The 21745-nt window shown below is 37.8% G+C and overlaps 2 protein-coding genes across 3 annotated transcripts; both read left to right on the top strand.

The window, feature by feature from the left end:
• The first annotated feature begins 3519 nt into the window (after positions 1-3519).
• LOC133727490 (probable hexokinase-like 2 protein) lies at positions 3520-6803 on the top strand. Of its 2 annotated transcripts, none has more exons than XM_062155078.1 (9): positions 3520-3872; positions 3995-4151; positions 4699-4881; positions 4975-5049; positions 5148-5303; positions 5502-5600; positions 5698-5831; positions 6162-6243; positions 6332-6803. In XM_062155078.1, exons 1-9 carry the CDS (start codon positions 3592-3594, stop codon positions 6707-6709), a joined length of 1545 nt encoding a protein of 514 aa, XP_062011062.1. In that variant the 5' UTR covers positions 3520-3591; the 3' UTR covers positions 6710-6803. The 2 variants fall into 2 exon arrangements, with proteins under 2 accessions (XP_062011062.1, XP_062011063.1); XM_062155079.1 differs by having other exon boundaries at positions 3556-3883.
• Positions 6804-16820: 10017 nt separating this feature from the next.
• Positions 16821-20693, top strand: LOC133722555 (leucine-rich repeat receptor-like serine/threonine-protein kinase BAM1). Its single transcript, XM_062149443.1, has 2 exons — positions 16821-19509; positions 19971-20693. Exons 1-2 carry the CDS (start codon positions 16914-16916, stop codon positions 20423-20425), a joined length of 3051 nt encoding a protein of 1016 aa, XP_062005427.1. The 5' UTR covers positions 16821-16913; the 3' UTR covers positions 20426-20693.
• The last annotated feature ends 1052 nt before the right edge of the window (positions 20694-21745 follow it).

Below are 21745 nucleotides of genomic sequence, written 5' to 3'. Positions count from 1 at the left end.
TTCACCCTACTTGCTCATTACACCCTACATTTTAATTTCAATTATTAAATTTACTTATCTAACCCATTTCTCTTTCTAGAAATATCCTTATATGACATATCCAATTAAAAAAGAATTTTTTTAACTAAAAACTCTCATTTAATTTATACTAATAACAAAATTAAAATATATTAAAGTTTCCTAATACAATCATAATCTGATTTACTTCCTTTTTTTTTTCTTTCAGTTTCAATGTTCAACTATTTCAATCTATATCAAAAGATTAGTAAGTTAACAACTATGAGCAATGAAGAAAATATTGATTTTTTTTTTCGTGTTTTAATTTTTTACTTTCAGTGTTCATAAAGAATATTGCAAAGATTTTGATGAAATTAACACTAATGGTTTTGTGAATTGAATAACGAACTAACCATGAGGAGAGAACAAAAAGACAAAAAAAAAAGTAATAAATTCAAATTTGGGTGGAGAAGAAGAAGATTAATGTTATCCAATGAGAAATTAAGTAGTCTTTGTATTTAATTAATTAGTTATATATTTAGTTTTCTTTACAAATTAAGATTTCAGAAAATTAGTGTACTTATTAGTTATTTTGCACTTGGGTAGTATAGTCTTTCAATAATTCAAATGTTTATAGGGTGAACTAAGAAAATGGTAGGGTGACAATAGCCGCACCCATTTTAATTTCAATGATTAGATTTACTTATCTAACCCATTTCTCTTTCCAGGAATATCCTCCATCATATGACATATCAAATTTTAAAAAAAAAATTGTTTAACGAAAATTTCTCATTTAGTTTATATCAATTAAAAAGACGTACTAAAATATATTAAAGTTTCCTTATAAAATCATAATTTGATTTACTTCCTTTTTTTTTTTCCATTCAGTTTCAATGTTCGTTTATTTCAATCCATATTAAAACAATTAGTAAGTGCTACTATTTTTTTTTTTTTTTGAGGTTTGGACGACAGTAGTAACCACACACACACCCTCATGCAGTGTATCCCAGCGTAGCCGGACTAATCACTGCATCGCAGGCGCACGAACCTTGGTGTTTAATCAACCTAGGTCCCTCAAATCTGCTAGCCACGGGGTGGAGCTGGGATTTGAATGCTAGACCTGGGGGTTCCAGACTAGGCCGCTCGACCAACACACCACACCACGTGGTTAGTAAGTCCTACTATGAGCAATGAAGAAAAGATTGATTTTTTTTTTTCGTGTTTTAAATTTTTTTACTTTCGGTACTCATAAAGGTATTACAAAGATTTGATGAAGTTAACACTTATGGTTTTGTGAATTGAATAACGAATTAACGATGAGGACGCAACAAAAATATAAAAAAGAAAATTGTAATAAATTGAAATTTGGATGGAGAAGAATAGAAGATGAAGATTAATGTTATCAGAAAAGAAATTAAGTAGTTTTGTATTTAATTAGTTATGTATTTAGTTTTTCTTATAGATTTGAATTTTACAAATTTAGTGTACTTATTAGTTATTTTGCATTTGGATACTATAGTCTTTTAATAATTCAAATATTTGTAGGGTGAACAAAGAAAATGGAGGGTGACAATAGCCGCACCCAGAAATTGATGCGGACTATAACTGGGTCTAGTTTTTGCACTTGAATCAAATTTTATCTCTCTCTGTTTTTTTTTAGAAAATTATTCATAAGTGTCATTTTGACACTTTAATTAGCCGGAAGGCCACTTAACATTTTTTGTCATCATAAGGCCACTTGAGAACTCAAATTTTCCCCTCCCTGACGATTTTACCCTTTTTAGAAACCCAACCGTACCACAAAGCCAATTAATCAACCACTCTCTCTCTCTCTCTCTCTCTCTCTCTCTCTCTCTCTCTCTCTCTCTCTCTCTCTCTCTCTCACACACACACACACAGTTCAATTCCAAAACCTAGACACGAAATCGACCTCCACGGTCCGATGGCGCCGTTCTGGCCTGAAGAACTTCGGCGACGCTAACCGCAGCTAAAACAGCTGCAAAGCTCCGATCATTGCTCCGACGAAAATGAATGGCGGCCGCACAAGAAGATGAAGAACCTCAAGCTTCCGATCATTGAGTTCGGCGGCCAGGAGCTCAAAATTGAATTCGAGTCGTTCTCCTCGATCCGTATTGCAATATTTTGTAGTCTCAATGTCTAGAAGGCGTCTGAATCGGAGAACCGCAGTGACAACGGCGAGCGGCTGAGATCTGAAGCATCCGATACTTTTGAACCAGCTCCGCTACGCGACTTCCAGCCTCGGCATCGCTGTCGTGGCCTTCGTGTCTACAAGATCTGGTCAGCGGTATGATCTGGTCAATGGGTAACTTCTTACGCCTTTATCTTTGACGGCGTCGAGGCGCGATCCGATCTGACATTCAATTTCGTCTACGAGGTGGTGGTTTGGATTGGGCTTTCAAATTGCGTGCACTTTGCTTTCAAAAGGATGATTCGAATCATGGCAGATGGATTAGATGATGCAGAGAGAATGATGCTCTAGTGTAGCTTTTGGTAATTCCTATACGGCTTACTCTAGTGAATGATGCTTATGGATATATGTTGATGGATTATGATATGTGCAACACATTCAAATTTCAGCAGTACAAGGCTTCGACATTGTATACTTATAGTTGTTTTGATTTTTCATTGTGGCTTTTGTGTTGGCTAGTAATAGCTTTCTCAATCGGTGATAGTAGTTTTGTTAGGCTATGATAATAGTTTTCTCAATCTCTGCGAATAGATTTTGTTTTGCTTAGTAGTAGCTTTTGGTATCGGTAAGAGTAGATTTTTGTGATAGTTAAGCAGCTTTTGTTACTAGCGACAGTAGCTTTTGTTACTGGCGACAGCAGCTTAGTGTTGGTGAGAGTAGTTTTTATTACTGGTGACTGTAACTTTTGTTGCTGATGACAGTAGCTTTTGTGACTTTGTCGGAAATCTCATCCGAGTAGCTTTTATTGCTGGTGACAGTAATGTTTGCTAGGAGTAGCTTTTAGTAATGGTGACAGTAGTTTTTTTTGCTGGTCACAGTAGCTTTTGTGACCTCGCCGTAGGTTGCCGGAAATCTCATCCGAGTAGCTTTTATTGCTGGTGACAGTAGCTTTTGGTGTTAGTGACAATAGCTTTTGTGGTCGCCGGAGGTCGGTCGGAGACTCGCCGGAGTTGGCCGTAGGTCGACTGGAGACTCGCCCGAGTTGACCAGAGGTCAACCGGAGACCCGCCGGAGAGGAGAGAGAGAATGATTGTTAACTTTTTACTCTAGTGGCATTTATGTAAATATGTTGGTTTTTATATCCAAAATTTAACACCTCTTTTAATCTAGTGGGCTTATGAGGGAAAAAAAATAGTTTGTGGCCTTATGGCTAAAAGAACATTCAAATATGCACTTATATGTAATTATCTCTTCTTCTTTTTTTGCCCTTTTGCGCACATAGGAATGCATAAGTTTCTTTTCCCTCCATGATACTCGTTCCTCCCTGCACAAAAAGCGGGTTTCTGTTACTCTCCCCTCTCAAATCACCAAAAACAAGACAAAACAGACGGAGGAAATGCAGAGCTTCTTCATCATTCTGATCACACACTGCTCAGATTGACAAAATGAGGAAGGAGGTGGTGGCAGCAGCAGCATTGACCGCAGCCGCTGCAATAACAGCCATAGCTGCCTTAGTGAGGCAGAGGAAACGCTCGAGAGAGAACCAATGGAAAGAAACGCAGAAAATTCTACGCAAATTCGCCAGAGATTGCGCCACTCCAGTGCCAAAGCTATGGCAGGTGGCAAATGCTTTCGTCGCCGACATGCGAAGTTCCCTCATTGCTTCCAATGGAACTCACACAAGTCTCAATATGCTGGTTTCCTATGTTGCTTCACTCCCATCTGGGTACTTAATTCGTATGATCTCTCTCGATCTCTTGAGAACTTGCTAGGCTAGCTCAAATTTGGTTTTAGTAGTTAATTTATGTACGTAAGATATTAAATTTTGAGTTATTGATGTGGTGGCAGAGATGAGGAAGGAATCTATTATGGGGTGAATTTGCGGCGGACGAACTTCTTGCTCTTGTGTGCAAATCTTCGAGGGAAGAATGATCCCATTTCTGATTTTCATAGGGAGGAGATTCACATTCCGACTAATCTCTTGGATGGTACTGGTAGTACGAAGGTATAAGTTTTATTTGAGTATCCTTAATGATAAGAAAAACTACATACCAATAAGGCTTGTGAGAGAAACGACTCATTTTGGGTTTGAAATGACACAACTACCTTCACTTGAAGTTTTAAAGTTTATATGGTAGTGAAAATTGAGATATTGATGGCAGTCCCAGAATTGAGATAGTCGAGATCTCAGCACGTGCATAGGGTTGTATCAGAGATTTCTAGGGTCCGAGGTGAACCATAAAGTTAAGAGCTCTGAGAATTTGGAGGCTCAAAGTTGCCTTATATACAACTTTGAGCTTTTCAGCGCTCAGTTTGGCTTACTCTGGTCCTTTCAAACCCAAAATGAGTCATTAATTTGAATCTATACAGTTATATCCTATTTCTAAGGACCCAAGATTCGCTTTGTCAAGCATGGATTTGTTATATATGCATTGGTCTTTACTCAATAAGATGCCTCTTGCACTCTAAAACTTGTATATGATAAAAGAAATGTGTACTGTAGGCTTCAATTCAGCATACAAAATTGCATTTAAACTCTTCTGGTTTGTTAGGAATTGTTTGATTTTATTGCTGTGGAGCTGGGGAAGTTTGTTGAAGCACATCCAAATAGTGAAAAAAAGGATGCACCAGCCAAGTACAACAAGCTGGGTTTTATAATGTCATGTCCAGTGGACCAAGCTGTGGCCACTTCTGGAACCGCCATCACATGGAAGAGTTTCGAGGCGGATAGCACAGTGAGTTTATCTACAATTGCCCCTTTTCTCTAGTTTTACACTTCATGCAACAACGAGAACTTTCCTAAAGTTTATATGTTTACGGATGAGAAGCTGGGAAAGAAGTTGGTGAGTGACTTCAATAGAGCTCTGGAGGAACGTGGAGTAAAATTGAGTGTTTATGCAATGGTAAGCAACTCTTTTGGTTTGATGTGCATGACTTCCAGGTGTTGCATGATTTCACTGCAACAAATTGATCCAGCTATATTACTAATCATGTTGAACAGGTTGATGATACTGTAGGGACTTTGGCTGGAGGCAGATACTATAACAGAGAAAGTGTGGCCGCGGTTACTCTAGGGATGGGTACAGATGCTGCTTATGTAGAGCCTGCAGATGCAGCTCTGCAGTGGCATGGTCCGTCGCCTAAGTTAGGCGAGATGGTTAGTGACTATGACACTTCTATATAGCAGAGATGAGAATAAGAAGTCATACATGCAAAATTCTAAGCCTTGCATTACTAATTTTTGTTTTCCATATCCACTAATTACCAATATTTTTCCCATGGATTCTCTAATTATAACATGATGGTATGTTAGTAGAGTAGCAGAGTTAACATGTATATCTGCTTAGTTTTTCAGGTAATTAGCACACAGTGGGGAGAATTCAGTACTCCTCATCTTCCAATAACAATCTTTGATACTTGTCTAGATGCTGAAAGCTCAAATCCTGGATTCCGGGTAAGGCAAGACATCCCTTGCATTCTAAGGACACTTTAACGAAATTGACAACCTCAACCTACATTTCTGCTCTTGTTCTAATCCTGTTTTACCTCAGAGATTTGAGAAGTTGGTTTCCGGAATGTATTTGGGAGAGGTTGTGAGAAGAGTATTACTGAAGATGGCAAAGGAAACAGCATTATTTGGCAAACGTGTTGTGCCTTCAAAACTCATGACTCCTTACCAACTCAGGTGAAGAAAAAAATATAATGTCAATGCAGTATTTGATTTAGCTACATGGTCTTCCAGAATTGAGAAAATATAGCAACTGAGATATGGCCAAAAACAAAATGACATTGAATTTGTGAGGGTGTACACAATGGTCCTCATGATGGAAAGCAAAATAGTATTTTACACCATCTTAATTTTTACTAAATGCTGCCTTAAATATAACAGAAACAATGACAGAAAGGCTGCAACAGTGTGTTGAAAGCACTTAATAAACACTTCTGTAATGTTGGATCTGAGAGAATCATTCAGCTACTAGCCTACTAATAAAATTCCACTTGTCATTTCCTCTAGCTCACCTGATATGGCTGCAATGCATCAAGACACATCAGACGATCGTGAAGTTGTCGGAGAAAAAATTGAGGAAGTTTTTGGGGTAAGGTGTCTTTAGTTGAAGCAGTCTTCAATCTTTAACTATATGCAAAATACTCAAGTACTTGACTCTTATGCTTCATCATTCCTAGATCAAAAATTCTACTCCAATGGTGAGGGAAGTTGTCGCCGAGGTTTGTGACATTGTTGCAGAACGTGGTGCTCGTCTTGCTGGAGCTGGAATTCTTGGGATCATAAAGAAGCTTGGGAGAATTGAAAACAAGAGAAGTATAGTGACCGTGGAAGGCGGGCTTTACGAGCACTACAGAGTCTTCAGAAATTACCTTAACAGTGGTGTCTGGGAAATGCTTGGTAATAATCTTTCGGACAATGTTGTTATTGAAAATTCCCATGGTGGTTCAGGAACTGGAGCTTTATATCTAGCTGCTTCACAAATGAAGGATGCTGCTAAATCCCAAATGCAGGATTCTGATCCTCAACCTGAACCCCAACCTGAACCTGAATTTTAAGCATACGATTCTTTTGAGCTTATGAAAAAGGCCAAAGCTCTTGTCACTCTTTTTCTTTAGAACTTTTCTATAAATAAAATTACAGTTTTAACCACCACAAGTGGTCGAGTTGGTAAGAGCCTCCAGGTGTGGAATTCCCACACCCGGGTTCGAATCCTGCCGACACTTATTGGAGTTAAATCCCAATATATTCTTGGTGGTCAGAGGGGAAGAAGCGTTCTGACATGATCTTTCGGCACGGATTAGTCTCTGGGCCTAGGAAGCCTTTGAGGAACCGTGTGATCTCGATCAAAAAATAAATAAATAAAATTACAGTTTTGTAACAGATTATTTACTTGCAGAACAAGTCAAGACTGTAAACTGAAATCTCCAGTATTCGATTTAGATCAATTGCACGGAAAAGAAAGAAAGAATTGAAAGTGACTTATGAACTGGGATGATAACATGTCCTCCAAATTAGGCTAAAGATTAAGACCTGTCCAAATTTACAGAAACAACAGAAAGAATTCTGTCACAATTTGTAGTGGAAGCTCCTCCTACACATGAAGACAGGCATGCAAACAAAGCATGCCACTCAATAAACCTGAAATAGTGGGTGGCACGCAAAGCCATTACAAAATTGGTCCAATTGGGTTTGGGTTTTGCTTGGAAGTATCTTCACTAAGAGATAAAACAGGTCCATCATGGAAGCCCACACCAGATATTTTCAATGCAGCTCATAAATCTCAGTTGTTTAAAAGATTCCTTGGAGGATTGCTGGTGGCAATTGGAATTTGATTTTGGGCAGTATGTACTCCTAGTAGAGGATGCACAATTATCTAGCTATCATACACAATATGAACGATCCACTATTAATGACGTCAAAAGCCTTTCAAAATATTACTTTACACTAGATGGGTGAAATGAACTACTACTACTCTTATGTGGTTTCATTTCCCTACAAGTCATGAAAGAAAAAAACACTTATCTCAGGTGGATAAAATACTTAACGATCCACGGTATATCAAATTCGTAATTCACTACCAATATTATAAATATTTTGAGAGACAGATAATACTTATTATAGTGCTTAATGGGTTTGTAACTTCATATACTTTGGGTATGGGCTTCAAATGCATTTCATATGCCTTCGACTTCAAAAATTAGTTGTTTTCTTCTTGTATAGGTGCATTGCAATTAATTGGTCATTATGGAATTGCTACCAAAGTCCTTATTGCGTGCATATATGTTATTAAGCATTTGAAAATCCCATGACAATGAAGTATAATCATTCCACATCAAATGATCAGTATGTTCTAGAGATGCTTCTTTTTCATAAACATATTAGCCTCACATCATTGCATTTGGTTCCATAAATAAATCTTTTGAAAACTAATATCAGTTTTGTCTTGGCATGAAAAAGATAATTATAAATGAATTGGGAAGCTTTGTTCTTATGAAAAGAGAAGAAACAATGGTAATAATTGTAGATATATACCTTGTAGCTTTGTCCTTTTATTGGCCAAGACACGAAAGTGAGTTTGATTCCGGAACGAAACGAATAATCCACCATTTTTAACTGGATGAGATTGAAGGCTCTCTGTAAAGAAGAGTACTAATCAATATGTTGAGTCACTTTCTGTCACATTATGTTGGGAGAGCAGTAGAGCACTCAACTCGATCATCTCTTTTTTTATTTATTCATTAAAATGATAGTTGTCTCTTCCATGCCTTTGGCAGTGGGTAACTGGATTATTAATGGTGAGGTGCTTTGTGGGGTTGGAGATAGAGATTGATTCAAGCTATTAAGCAACAAATGCATGCATGGTGTTCTTGTAGAATTCAAAGCCTCAAAGGTAGAGAGATTTTGTAATCTGAATTATGTTAGTGTGTTGTTAAACTATTACTCTAGTATCCTGCCGATCCAACCATATAGAGTGAATATGCAACTAATGTTCTTGAACTTGCTTTTCAAAACTTATGACAATGTGGATCTTCAACTAATACTCATAAACTAACAGAATCTAGTCTTTACCTGGCAACATTTTTTTGCTCAATTAATCTAGAGTAAATATGCAACTTCAATTTTGATGTTGAAGATAAAGCTATTTTTTTTGTGTGTTCAATTTCACAAACTTCTTCACAGCACTCCATCACACTGAGAAACTTTCCACTCCAGTTCTAAACATACCTTGTTTAGTATCAAATTATGCTCAACAAAGCAATTATTTACATTTGATCCACAATGCCAAAAGGGAAAAGATCAAAGACCAAGAAACAAAGTAGCTTTTGCAGGCTCGGATGATCTGCTTTAGTGCTCGCAATCATCATTTCCATGTTATTAACTTATTATCCAATTCCCACGTTCATTCTTCTTTAGTTCTTTCTTAATCTTAGACTCTCACCCAGGTCCCTCCAAAAACCAAATCTAGTAGAACATGCATGTCTCCATGACTCGGAAGTAATCAAGCTCTCTCCTAAACCGTAGACTGGAATACAATGCTTGTTATGGAACTCTGTTCTTTGTTTCTTTTTGTTTGTTGGTTGCCCATGTTCACTAATAAGTACACCCCACTAAATCCAAAGCTCTCTATCTTCTTAATTCCATCCCAGCTACTTTCAACTTCTTGTTCAAACCCTACACGGCTACACAGTTAACACAGAAGCTCGATGTTTATAAAAACTGAGGCACCCAACTCATACCAGATCCTACACATTAACCAAAAGCCAGAAATATTACTATACAGTTGTTGATCGAGTAGTTAAAGATTATTATGGTTTTCAAGGGGAATTTTCAATTTCAGTTTTCTGGACTGGTGGGTTTTTTCCAGATTTCCAAAGGTGAGGGGACAAGAGGAACACAGTTCAAGGCATAAAATAGTGATTCATACAACGTGTTTTCTGGGATAAAAGAGCTTGGGGCTTGGGGCTTTTAGCTTAGCCCAAAGTTTTCTTTCTAGTTCCAAGTGAAAAGGGTTTGACAAAAGAAAAAGCTTAGATAAAGAAAGCTACCGAATCTCTTCCTGCCCACTCCTTCCTTTATCTGCAGTGTGCATTCCTATAAACTTTAGTATTTTTTTCCCCTACCAAATAATTAGTACCATTTTGTATTTAAATTTTTAAAGGTGTATCGATTTCAACTTTCAAGCAATACATTTCTTGCCCAATACCATTTGATCTAGTGGTATAAGTCTCCCCTTCACAAGTTGGAGGTCGTGATTTTGACTCATAAAAGACTAATTGTAACATATGAGTTGTTGATTTGATTAAAAATAATAATAATACGTTTCTTCAATTTTGATCAGTTATTCTATAACTTTGAAAGACTGAGGAGTAACTCTTTCGATATCTCTCTACCCGTTCGCCTATTTCGTGAATTATAAAACAATGTAGTGATTTACTCGTTATACTTTTTTAATTGACCAAATTACTCTCTAAATTATAACGATGCACCGATTTATCTAAACTATCAATATATTATTAAAAAGCCAAATGGGTCTCTTTATGTTGGCTGTCTTTAGTTGAACCACTTTTTCTCTTTTACATGGTCTCGACCAATTCAACCTAAAAAGATTGTTATATGCACTTTACATCATATAATTTTTTTTTTAATGAAATATTGGATGAAGATTGCAAAATATGACAATAAATCAAGGACTAAAATATCCTCGAAATTTCTGTTTTTTACAAGCATCGATATTAATTTTAACATATTTCCTATATGTTATTTTTAGTATATTTTTAACTGATCATACAACTTTTATCCAAAATTTTGATAAAATTTCCATCAATATTCGATATTTTCTTCAAAAAAATTTTTTTTTTTGAACTATCGATATTTCCATGATTTTCGATATTTTGTTTATTACGATAAATTGTTCATATATCATATAATATATGGGTCAAATTAGCCCTTCAAAAACGTAGTAGGTAAATGGGACAAAAATGACACACAAGTAAACCATAGAACCCTTTGAGTTTGTTCTTTCTAAAAAATCCACCAAATACCACAGCGTGTGTGACAAATGAGTTCAACCACCACATGTGGTGGTCCTTTCCTTTCTAAATATCACCACTCGGGCATGCTCTTATTTTTGATGATGTCCTCTATTTTGGGCAGAAGATAACTTTTTCCCATAAATCATAAATTCTTCAGCTCAAAATAGCTAGCAGAAAGAAAGTAAAGAGTTCAAAACTTCACCATTTGGGCACAAGTTGAACATTTTTACCATAAAAAAAAAATTACCAATAGGCTCAACAACCACATGTGGTGGTCCATTTATCCTAATTTAGACCATCTGATCACACATTTTACAGCTGAAATTTTCTTGGCTTTTAATTCTTGATGACAAAATTTACAGCTTCACCCACTTCCTCCGAAACATAGCCAAAATTAGATCACAATCATAAACCCTATACGACCTAGATCAATCTCCCATTTTTCAACCTCTGAGTTAATATTAATTACCAGAGACCTGGAGACGTTTTTTTTTACAGGCTGGACTTCTGCAGTTAGAATTACTAATTTAGCCTCGCCAACTGTATCTGATGGGAACACACTTGCTCTGAAGGGCATAACAGTCAGGATAATAACGGTGTCGCTTTCGGTGGCGTGGAGGGACTGAAAGGTCATTTTCTCCGCCCTTTTACAGAACGCAAAGCAGCTTCAATGTCTGCTCTGGGGGACCATATTTACCATTTTGGGACCAGCTGGCTAGTGGAGCAGTGACTGTACTAGAGGATCGGGGGCTGTAAATTTGGTGTGAGGTGAAGGGTAGAAAGGTAATAGTGGGGAGTAGTTTTGGTAGTACAGAGTACAGACAGAGAGATGGGGTTTAACGAAAACACCATGTCTCGTGTCCCAACATGTCAGTCAACCTGGTTTGACCACCGAGCTTTATCCAACCCAGCAACATTATTACTGTTTAATAATTATGTATAATTATCTTTTAATTTTTTTTGGGCCTCATAATCATTGAGATTTTATCTTTTCTTTGCTCTTTTTCTATGTTAAGATTCTTTTACCCACCTGAAAAGTAAAAAATTCAGACAACTTTGCCTTGGTAAATAGTGAAAGTTTTACGCGCCACAAGTGATTTCAACGGTAAGTAATGAACTTGTCTAACATCTCATATTTAAGTGTCTAATACAATATATCATCTTTTCAGAATTTACTTGTTAAGACTTAGAACGTCAAGAGATTTTGCAAAAAAAAAAAAAAAGTAAAAAAGTTACAAATTATTAAAATGTAACCAAAACGATAAATCATTCAAATTTATATTTAGTCTCATTATAGTATAACTCTACACCACATTTTGAACTAATTCACAAGATGAACGTCAAAATAAATGTCCCAGTTAAATTTCAAATAAATTATAATTGAATCTAACATGCTTGTATCACGAAGCTTGTAGGGCACAAGTGAACCTTTCCTACAACTAAATGACAAGCATCTTGAATTCTCGAATAACAAAATATGAAGTTTGTATTCAGCAGTTTCATTAATCAAGATTTGAGGGTAGCTGCGCTAATTCTTTATTAAAAAAAAAAAATATGAACTTCTGATAACATAAACCAACAACATGTATCAAATTCACATCGAACAAGATAAAAGGTGAACGAAAAATTAGCGTGTAAATACTTAAATACTATATTAGACAGTCACCGAATTGCGACTAGCTAACATATTGGATCACAGACATGAGGAATCTGCTGTGCAATCAAATGAAATTCACCGTTCGTGGTTTTCAACTTTGATTGGTAAGTTTTCGCCTTTTTGGATTGGGAAATGGGACCCCCAAACTAAATCATAGATAGATTACATGCTGCGTGGCACTATTTAACCACCGTCGGATTGAACAAGAGGGTCCCATGTTTGAAGGGAGGAGAATATACGATAAGACCAGACCGCGGAACAGATGGATCACTCAACTCCAACAACCTGATTATCATTAATCGATAAAGTTGAAAGGTACGAAGGGGATCCATCGATCACAGATTATCATCACAATAATAATTTAATACACTATTCATGTTTTTCTTTCTATTTTGTCCTTTACCACCACCATTATACGTACAATACTAGTATTTATAGTATCTTCAACCTAGTATCCATAAAGTTTGCAATTTTGATTTGGATGTAGCTTTTGATACTTTAGATTTACGGAAATTTTAATCGATATATATCAGCAAGTGTTGGTACATACAACTAATTAGTTTAAACATATTTTGGATGTTGCTCAAATATCAGTGATATCAAAAATAAAAATTATGAGAATTTTAATAGTTTCGAAGAAGTTTAAATATTCATTATTTCATTTTGATCAATTGATTGATAATCAATTTTTTAAATATTTTTGTATATATAAAATATTGAAATTTCACCGAAATATGTGACTTTCTTAGGATCATTTAATGACACTTTTAGTGATCAAACTTCAAACCATCATTTCAGACCCAAAAAGAAACTTCAAACCATCATTAACTTTAGATCAATTTATATATATATATATATATATATATATATATATATGTAAATTTAAAATCAACACGGTTGAGTTCCTATATTTTGTATATCGAGTATGTCATATTTCGATGTATTTACATATTTTGAAATATGAAAAACACAACTGAAAAGTGCAGGAACTGCAGATGGATCGATCAATGGTACATAAATTATTTAATTTCAAGTTTTCGACTCCTTGAAAGGAATCCGAGGGCTTAACTGACATGACATATCAAATTTAAAAAATAAATATAATTCTTATTAGTTGATCAAGCTAATGATTGATTCTATCACCATCAATTAGTACTTCTATTAGCAAGCTAAGACCCTAATTAGTTTAAATAATACACATGATTCACATTTCATCAAACGATGGAGATATCTCATCGAGAACTACTACTGCAACAATTTATAATGCGCTGTTTCTAGAGATAGTATATTGTTTCATGGCCACAAACGATGGAGATATCTCATCGAGAACTACTACTGCAACAATTTATAATGCACTGTTTCTAGAGATAGTATATTGTTTCATGGCCACTAAATAGAATTTACTGCATTAATCTTATGACTTAATTAATTAATATGCTACGTCGACAGTCCACACTTGGTTAGTCAAAATTTTGATCAACTAGAGCAGCTCCAACAGATTTCCTATATTTTGATTTTTCTCTATTTTAGGGAAAAATGACCCTCTTTTACTTCAACAAATTCCCTATAACTATTCCCATTTTAGGGATAGTGAGGAAAGAGAAAATCAAATTCCTAAATTTACAGCAATCTCTAAAATTTTGAGGAAGAATTATAGAAATTTTAAAGATTGTTGTAAAATAGGGAATCTATTGGAGTTGGAGAAGAAAAAGAGGTTAAAATTTTGACTTTTGCTTTCTTATAATACATAAATTATAGGAAAGCTGTTAAAATTGCTCAAATTAAAAAAATGTTCAATGAACATTAGGAAAATACCTAGAGGGCTTGCTCTGCTAGGGTTAGGAGAGCGCCTCATTCGGCCTATCTGTACCTTCCTCCATCATCAATGGAGTATTGTTCCGGTACCGTCTTCGGTGTCGGTTCTGTCGAGCACGACTTATCTCGTGCCCTGTATCAAGTCGTGGTTCGCACCGTTGCCTGTGGTTTCTTTCAGATCCATTATGAGCGTGGCTCATCTGTTCGAGGGGAAGAAGAAGATTCTACATTGCCCATCATGTTCGGGGTGGCATTAAGAGTCAGGCGGCTTCGCCAATTCGAGCCTGACTGAAGTTGATTTTGACGGAGGGTGGTTTTCTGACTGTGGGGCTGGGGGAGGGGCTTGAGATGGCCTGTTTTTCGACCTAGCTTCCCAGCGGAGCGCAGTTGGTGGAACGGCGGCCGGTTATGTTTCTAGTTTCTGCATTCTAGATCAGATCAGATCAGACATCAGAGGGAGTTCAGAGATTCCACTCCAAGTGAGACACACCGGCCCAACCGAGAGAAAGAGGAGCGACAGTCCGGCGCCAGCGTAGGGTTCCAAGGTTGGAAGTGGTGGTCTGGATGTGTGCCTAGTTTTTGCTGGGGTGCCCAAAGTATTTTCAATTGGGCTTGGGCCTCTGTGATGGGAGAGGTGCATGGGCTTGATGTTATTTGGGTTCGTATTTGGGATCCAGGAGACTTATTGTGGGCTTTTTCTCTTACAATATTATTTAGGATTTGGTTATCTTGTCACTTAGGTAGAAGATTGCTCTCTATTCAACATATCAATTTGTGTGGAGTAGGCAAGGTCGGTCACACTATCGCCGGTTACCTTGGTAGAAGGTTACCCTCTATTCGACATATTTCTTTGCGTGGAAGTATGATTGACCATACTATTGGTACCGTTTTACATAGCATGGGCTCTGCTGGTGCTTAATTCAATGCTTTATAGCATTTCTCAGTATCCTTATGAGGTTTTATTTCTGATGCCTTGTTGCATCTAGTATTGTTTTTGTTATTTTTCATTTTGATGTAGTTTCTACATCTATAAATTGTAATCTTTCTTATTATTATTATTATTATTATTATTATTATTAATAAAGTGGTTGACTATTACTCTAAAAAAAATAAATTAAAGAGATGTTCTATCTTCTTCTTCATTTTTTTTTTTTTTTTAGAAAGCAGAAAGTTTTTATTCCTTAAGAAAGCAAATTACACCCATGGGAGTGATGCGACTATGGGAGTCAGCCACAATATCTTCAACTAGTCTAGAATACCAAGGTATACTCATATCCCTATAATGAATGCCGGTTATAGGCATATATCGCTAGCGATAATTAGCATGAGTTAAGGAGGCCCAACTTCTAACCAAGAAAAATGTTCATCTTTTTCAGGCTACATATTGAGACAATAGCGAACATCCATGTTCTATCATGAACATCGCAAACACGTATTAATATCGTGATAATACGAATGGAAACATGTATGATGTGCCCAAAACAAAACATGTTCTCTTGCGTGATCACTCGTAAAATCATGAACTAATTAAGTTAGGTTAAGAGAAGCTAAAACAAATCAAAGAAGAAACTTGGAAAGTATTTCCCTAATTCTTTCCTTCCATTTATTATTAACAAAATATTATTTTATTACATTAAAACTTTTTAACAATTTTCCTGATAACTTTCTTAATACTACCAAACATTGAAACTTGGAAAGTATTTAAACATTGGAACCATTAGTGGTTCATTCCAAACACCAAATAAATCACTTTTCCTAATTCTTTCATTGCATTCATTACTAACAAAATATTATTTTATTACATTAATTACAAACTTTTTAACAACTTTCCTAATATTACCAAACATTGAATGAAAAATTCTTGAAAAAAGAACATAAAAAAGACAAATGAATTATTTTTATTTCCGTGAACCAAACAAGACAAATTATCACTTATAAACATCGGAGCATATACAAACATGATTGCAAATTTTTACTTTTCTAATTAATTTATTAGTATAAAAATGATTGCAACTGTCAAAAATGCTTAGGAAATAACAAACCATAATCGTCACTTATAAACATCAGCGCACATACAAACGTGAAATTGCTTTGTAACATGTAACATGTTAAGTTTTCGATTTAATTAATTTTTATTTTTACTCAATTTCACATCGAAATATCATGACAGTGTATAATAGAGTTTAACACAGAAACATCCCAAACATCTGTTTCAACCGTGAAATCTACTTACTCAATTTAACGATTGAACAACTGAGAAGCCAAACATCAATCTTAGTACCCAATACCAACAAGACTTGTGCAACCAAAAGAATTCAAAACCAAAAGGACTCATCAGTCATTTCACCTCCAGAACCATCTACAATAGTACAATATGAATGTTTTTTTTTTTTTTTACGACAGAATGTACAATATGATTTTCCTATAAAAGAACAATAACAGTCCAAAAATAGATCAATCAATTATTTCAAAAATCGGCGATGCCCCCCCTCAGAAAATCCCTTGTCTAATTAATCTTTAATATATATATATATATATATATATATTAAATTTTCTATAAAAATGGAAAAAAGACAATATTAAATCACGCAACCTCACCCCCTCTCTGCCTCTTATATTATTACTCGTTCTCACAAAACCTCACAGTCACTCTCACACTGCGGTACCCAAGCCTTCTCCTCTCCTCTCCTCTCCTCTCCACCTCCTCCTCCTCCTCCTCCACCACACAACCACCGCAAAAACAACAATAAAATAATGCGGCTCCTCCTTCTCCTCCTCCTCCTCCACCTCCACCTCCGCCACTTTCTCTCCTCACCCACACCCACACGCCCAATGTCCACCTACCGGGCCCTCCTCTCCCTCAAGGCCTCCATCACCGACGACCCCGACTCCCGCCTCTCCTCCTGGACCCCCAACACCAGCCACTGCACCTGGGCAGGCGTCACGTGCGACTCCCGCCGTCACGTGACCTCCCTCGACCTTTCCGGCTTGAATCTCTCCGGCTATCTCTCCCCCGATATCGCCCACCTTGTCTACCTCTCTAACCTTACTCTCGCCGACAACACGTTCTCGGGTCCTATCCCGCCCGAGATCTCGGCCCTCTCGGGGCTCCGACTCCTCAACCTCTCCAACAACGTCTTCAACCGCACGTTCCCGCCGGAGCTCTCCAACCTCACAAACCTCCGCGTGCTCGACCTCTACAACAACAACTTGACCGGAGAATTGCCGGTGTCAGTGACCCAGATGACCAACCTCAGGCACTTGCATTTGGGTGGCAACTTTTTCGAGGGTTCGATCCCGCCGGAGTACGGCCGGTTCCCTTTTCTCGAGTACTTGGCCGTCTCCGGGAACTCGATCACCGGCAAAATCCCCAAGGAGATTGGAAACCTGACGAGGCTCAAGGAGCTTTACATTGGCTACTACAACAGCTACGACGGCGGCATACCGGCCGAGATCGGGAACTTGACAGACCTCGTCCGGTTCGACGCCGCCAACTGCAATTTATCCGGCGAGATTCCGCCGGAACTGGGTCGGTTGCAAAATGTGGACACTCTGTTTCTCCAGGTGAATGCGCTTTCGGGGTCATTGACGTCTGAGCTGGGCTACCTCAAAAGCTTGAAATCCATGGACTTATCCAACAACTTGTTCTCCGGCGAGATTCCGGTCTCTTTCGCAGAGCTAAAGAACCTGACGCTTCTCAATCTCTTCCGGAACCAGCTTCACGGCGCCATTCCCGACTTCATCGGTGACTTGCCGGAGCTCCAGGTTCTGCAGCTGTGGGAGAACAACTTCACTGGGTCTATTCCTCAGGGTTTGGGCAGAAATGGGAAGCTTCAAATCCTCGACTTGTCTTCGAACAAATTGACAGGAGCTCTTCCTCCTGATATGTGCACAGGAAACAATCTTCAAACCCTCATCACTCTCGGCAACTTTCTCTTCGGTCCTATTCCAGAGTCACTCGGAGACTGCCAGTCACTGAGTCGGATTCGAATGGGTGAGAACTTTCTAAATGGCTCGATTCCCAAAGGTCTATTTGGGTTGCCCAAACTCACCCAAGTGGAGCTTCAGGACAATTTCTTAGGCGGTTCATTTCCAGAGTCTGATTCAATCTCTGGTGATCTCGGTCAGATCAGTCTCTCCAACAATCGGTTATCCGGGCCCTTGCCGCCGACCATCGGAAACTTCTCCGGCGTCCAGAAGCTTCTCCTTGACGGGAACAAGTTCTCGGGTCGAATCCCGCCGGAGATTGGACGCCTGCAGCAACTTTCAAAGATTGATTTTAGCCACAACATGTTTTCGGGTCCAATTGCGCCGGAGATGAGCCAATGCAAGCTGCTGACGTTTGTTGATCTCAGTCGGAATGATCTCTCCGGTGAGATCCCGAAAGAGGTTACCAGTATGAGGATACTGAATTACCTCAATCTCTCGAGGAACCATCTTGTGGGGAACATCCCATCTTCCATTTCCTCAATGCAAAGCTTAACCTCAGTGGATTTTTCGTATAACAATCTTTCGGGTTTGGTTCCGGGGACTGGTCAGTTCAGCTACTTCAATTACACTTCGTTTTTGGGCAACTCTGATCTTTGTGGTCCCTATTTGGTTCCTTGCAAAGATGGGGTTGCGAATGGCACTCATCAGCCTCATGTCAAGAGCTCATTCACTGCTTCATTGAAGCTATTGCTTGTTGTCGGGTTGCTACTTTGCTCCATCATATTTGCAGTTATTACAATAATCAAAGCTCGATCGTACAAGAGAGAGAGGGATTCCAGAGCTTGGAAGTTGACTGCATTCCAGCGCTTGGATTTCACTGTTGATGATGTCTTGGATTCACTGAAGGAAGACAACATTATAGGCAAAGGAGGTGCTGGGATTGTGTACAAAGGCGCTATGCCCAGTGGTGACAATGTGGCTGTGAAAAGACTCCCTGCAATGAGCAGAGGCTCATCTCATGATCATGGATTCAATGCCGAGATTCAGACTCTGGGTCGAATTCGACACCGTCACATTGTTAGATTGTTGGGTTTCTGTTCAAACCATGAGACAAATCTTCTGGTCTATGAGTACATGCCTAATGGGAGTTTGGGTGAGGTTCTTCATGGCAAGAAAGGAGGTCACTTGCATTGGGATACAAGGTACAAGATTGCTATTGAAGCTGCAAAGGGGCTTTGCTATCTTCACCATGACTGTTCGCCTCTGATAGTCCATAGAGATGTGAAATCGAATAACATTCTCCTCGACTCCAATTTTGAGGCTCATGTTGCTGATTTTGGCCTTGCCAAGTTCCTTCAGGATTCCGGCACGTCCGAGTGCATGTCTGCCATTGCTGGTTCTTATGGATACATCGCTCCAGGTATATATATATATATATGATGATTCATTCCGACTTTGAATTGAATTTTTGGATTTTGGTACTTGGTTACTATTGAAAAATGTACCAACTCCCACTATCTTATTCTTGATTGAAATTTGACTTCTTACCCCATAATAGCTTGTACTGAGGGTCCTGCATTTATTTCTTTCAAGTCTTCTTTGTCATGTGGTGAAATTTGATTTTTGACATGTTTAGTCCTACATTGTCAAAGCTTTGGCACAGAGAGTATAGTGGTTGGTAGGCTTTACCTTGAAAGTACATGAATTTATTGAGTTCCATCTTCCACAAAATGATTAAGATCCTCAACTTGGAAAACAATCCTCACAAATCATATGAAGTTGAAATCAACCTTTACGTTGAAGTCTTAAATGGCTTTTGGCTTTTGATTGTAATCTGATATTTGTTTGTTTGTTTTTCTTTTCTTTTCTTTTCTTTTGCAGAGTATGCTTACACACTGAAGGTCGATGAGAAGAGCGACGTCTATAGTTTCGGTGTAGTTCTCTTAGAACTTGTTAGTGGCAAGAAACCAGTTGGTGAATTTGGAGATGGAGTCGATATAGTCCAATGGGTTCGGAAAATGACGGATTCAAACAAGGAAGGAGTCCTCAAGATCCTTGATTCCAGACTCCCGTCTGTTCCCCTACATGAGGTTATGCACGTATTTTACGTCGCAATGCTCTGCGTTGAAGAACAAGCAGTGGAACGTCCCACAATGAGAGAAGTGGTTCAAATTCTTACAGAGCTTCCAATTCCACCAGGCTCAAAGCAAGGAGGAGACACAACAACAATCACAGACTCCCCTCAACAATCTGCCATTACTGCAATGGAATCACCAACTACCACAAAAGACACGAAAGACCATCAACAGCCACCGCCGGATCTTCTAAGCATTTGATGAAGTGTTAGTTTGCTGGAGGATTGAAGTCTCTGTTCTAAGTTCCATGAATTGTCTTAGCTTTTACTGTTTTGTGTTCTTTTATTTGGGAGGGGTAATAGTTTCGTCTAACTTTCAGGTGTTAATGGTTTGAACTTTGAAGGTATTTATGTACAGTAGGACTTGGGGGGTATTTTCCATAAGTTTGTCTTTTTCATCATGTAGCTAGCAGTACACTGGTACTGGTGCTGATTTCTACTTCACACCTTCTGCTCTCTGTTTATGGCCATGGATGCTGTTATTACTGTTTTGAGCCTGCAAAGATTGCTTGTGAAGGGGAGAACTACTTTTTAAAAACCATGTCTGATTGCTTGTGACTTGTGAGAGAGGGAAAGACAAAAATGTCAAGGCAAAAGAAAGTGCTTTTCTAAAGGTATTTCTATATACTTGTGACTTGTGAGAGGGATGGACTGAAAGTCTGAGAGGCACAAATGGGGTGGATATGGAAATATGTGCAAATTTTTTTTTCTATCTAATAATTTAAGTTTAGAAAAATTGAAGTGCATGATTGGTAAGGGACATCTTGGCTGCACTACCAAGTGAGTGCCCTTTCTTGTAATTAAACAGAGGTTTCTAGGGTTTAGGGGTTAATTCAAGGCATTCAAGTCAACATTTGCTGGGTTTCCTTGTAAAATAAGGGTCTGTGTCTTAAATGACTCCACTAGGACTTTCCCAAGAACAATGGGGATTTCAAATCCTGGTTTCAGGGGGAAATGAAAGTGGGATTTGTCGTCATATCCCAGAGATAAGGTTTTGGTTGGCATGTGGCAGGCACTTGATTAGTTCAAAATCCTTCATTTTCATTAGCTTTTTCAAAACTGGGTTGACATGTGTGTGCTTGCTTTTATTGAAATGAAAAGCTGCCCTGCAAAATATCAAAAATGCCCCGGTGGAGATAAATAAGTTCAAAACCGTGTAAATATGATTATAGGAAATTTTATTTGGGGCCATGAAACATTTCTGTGAAGGGAATTGACAAAATCTACCAAACGTATTTATACATTTTTTAGTGAGTTTTAGATTTCCATCAATAGCCATAGTCATGTTTAGTTCCTAATTTCGTACTCAGTTGTTTTTAAGATGAAAAATAATGAGATAATAAAATTTATTCCAACTGTTTCATTAATTTCCATTTTTTTAGATTTATCCTCCGGCGGCAACATAATAGAAAAGCTGTTTCGTTGTACTCGAATTATCTTTCAATTATGTCACCGTTATGTCAAAGCAAATTGAGTAGTCAGTAAAACATTCTTTACTAATTGGTGCCTGATTAAATATATT

The sequence above is a fragment of the Rosa rugosa genome, chromosome 1, assembly GCF_958449725.1.
Source record: "Rosa rugosa chromosome 1, drRosRugo1.1, whole genome shotgun sequence".
NCBI classification, from domain to species: domain Eukaryota; kingdom Viridiplantae; phylum Streptophyta; class Magnoliopsida; order Rosales; family Rosaceae; genus Rosa; species Rosa rugosa.
The sequence above is the reverse complement of the archived record's forward strand: the minus strand, read 5'-3'. Positions and strand labels throughout refer to the sequence as shown.

Bases quoted from the DNA above. Each gene is read 5' to 3' on its own strand.
- LOC133727490 (XM_062155078.1), top strand. From the start codon at position 3,592: ATGAGGAAGGAGGTGGTGGCAGCAGCAGCATTGACCGCAGCCGCTGCA. The intron at 5,050-5,147 runs GTAAGCAACTCT...CATGTTGAACAG, and splicing joins AATTGAGTGTTTATGCAATG to GTTGATGATACTGTAGGGAC. The intron at 5,601-5,697 runs GTAAGGCAAGAC...GTTTTACCTCAG, and splicing joins GCTCAAATCCTGGATTCCGG to AGATTTGAGAAGTTGGTTTC.
- LOC133722555 (XM_062149443.1), top strand. From the start codon at position 16,914: ATGCGGCTCCTCCTTCTCCTCCTCCTCCTCCACCTCCACCTCCGCCAC. The intron at 19,510-19,970 runs GTATATATATAT...TTTCTTTTGCAG, and splicing joins TTATGGATACATCGCTCCAG to AGTATGCTTACACACTGAAG.